The sequence below is a fragment of the Salvelinus sp. IW2-2015 genome, linkage group LG35 (genome assembly GCF_002910315.2).
Source record: "Salvelinus sp. IW2-2015 linkage group LG35, ASM291031v2, whole genome shotgun sequence".
In the NCBI taxonomy this organism is placed as follows: Eukaryota; Metazoa; Chordata; class Actinopteri; order Salmoniformes; family Salmonidae; genus Salvelinus; species Salvelinus sp. IW2-2015.
Window position 1 is genome coordinate 17,251,857 of NC_036874.1, and position 1,818 is coordinate 17,253,674.

At 49.7% G+C, this 1,818-nt stretch overlaps 1 protein-coding gene across 1 annotated transcript in view; it reads right to left on the reverse strand.

The window, feature by feature from the left end:
• Positions 1-1,818, reverse strand: part of LOC111958707 (zinc finger protein 407-like) — a 134,048-nt gene that overhangs the window by 83,713 nt on the left and 48,517 nt on the right. Inside the window, exon 2 of the mRNA XM_023979952.3 lies at positions 822-988. Within this exon, the coding sequence (XP_023835720.2) occupies positions 822-988 (167 nt within the window). The remainder of the gene's footprint in view (positions 1-821; positions 989-1,818) is intronic.

Consider the following 1,818-nt stretch of genomic DNA (forward strand, 5'->3'; position numbering starts at 1 on the left):
TCTACTGCGCGCACACACACAACCTCATGTCACCGAGACACCCACACACACCTCGTATCACACCTCGATGTGACGCGACCCAATTCCCGTCAATAACCACTACGACGTGTGACATTATTGTCTATGTACACACCTCATGTCACCTATACACACAAACGATACCTTCAGTTAATTACTACATGTCCATACAGGTGAGACACATCCACTTCAGGATACCTACCTACAGTACATACATATACGAGAGGAAGAATCAGAAATGAACAAAGTGCCTGTTTGGTGTGGCCAGACTGTTTGCTTAGGTGTCAGTCCGTCAGTCAACCTGCTCCTCGACCCCTTTTAAAGTCAATGACAAAGCTAGCTAAGTCAGGACGGCAGGCAGGGGCGGTCTCGGTGTGACAGGCTGAGTGACGCAGCAGAGAACAGTCCATCCGTCATGCGGGCCCCTCTCGCAGTGGCAAGCGCCGCCGACATAATTAGACCTTTTTATTTCATTTGTTCCCCGAGAACCGTCGTTCGCGTCAGCCGGGGCCGACCGTCACTCCGCTCCAAGCACCTAGGTGTCACTTGCTGCGACAGGGAGGGTAGGGGAAGAGGGAGGGGGAGGGAGAGAAAGAGATGGACAGGCAGGCAGGGAGAGAGATGACTGAGAGAGAGAGAGAGACAGACGACGAGAGAGAGAGAGAAGACGACAGAGAGAGAGAGAGACGACCGACGAGAGAGAGAGAGAGAGAGACTAACAGAGAGAGAGACGACAGAGAGAGAGAGAGAGGACGAGCTGAGAAGAGAGAGACGAGACAACGTGTGTGGGTGTTGCGGCTCACCTGTGTGGGTCCTGTAGTGGTCTTTCATGGCAGACAGGGTGAGGAAGGCGTAGTGGCAGGCAGGCCAGGCACACTTATGGGGCTTGTCCCCCGTATGCAGCTTCATGTGGTTGTTCAGAGCCCACTTCTCACTGAACGACCGGTCGCACAGATCACACTCAAACTTCCTGCGAGGGAGAGAGGGAGGGAGGGAGGGAGGGAGCGTTATTTAGTCCCAAAGCTGAGGTAAAAGGTAGAAACCCAAGACTGTAAGGTAGGGAAGGGAGGAAGTAGGAGAACACACACACACACACACACAGATTGCTGGGGCTCCTGGCATGTCATGTCTGTATAAGCAGGCATTGATTTTTCTGTCCAGGCCTGCCACCTCCACCATTTATTCTCTGCTTTGCGCCAGGGCCCAGAGGACTGGAGAAATTCTGTTACAGTCCAAACACACACACGCACGCATACCTCTTATACACATCTAGATGTGTATAAGAGACCACACACAGAGGAAAAAATAGGAAGTCCCTCACTATGACTGCTTATGTCACAGTCACAGTCAAAGAAATGGTAGCAGCACAAGTGTGTTTTTATAGAGACTCATTCTCTCGTCACAACGAAAATATTCAACAGGACTGAGAACATACACTGCTTAAAGACAGAATTCCGTTTCATGATTAGTGCTGTAGCATATCTCAAACACTGTTTGCACAACAGCTTTATACATAACAGCGTAGGTACCAACAATTCAAACCCCTTAATTGTTGACCTACATTATCTTGGGCGCTACATTATCTTGGGTATCTATGCTGACACACACTCAAACGTAGGACCACGGTACTTTCCTCAACACCCCTTAACAGTGGTCCGATCTATCCTCTTCCCGCCCGCTACACACACAACCCAGACCCAGACACGTAACAAAGATCTCCCCAATTACTTACAGCCACATGTCACCGGGAGCAATTAGTTCAACTTTTAGTTTCCTACTTATTTTATTAGTATTGCAGCT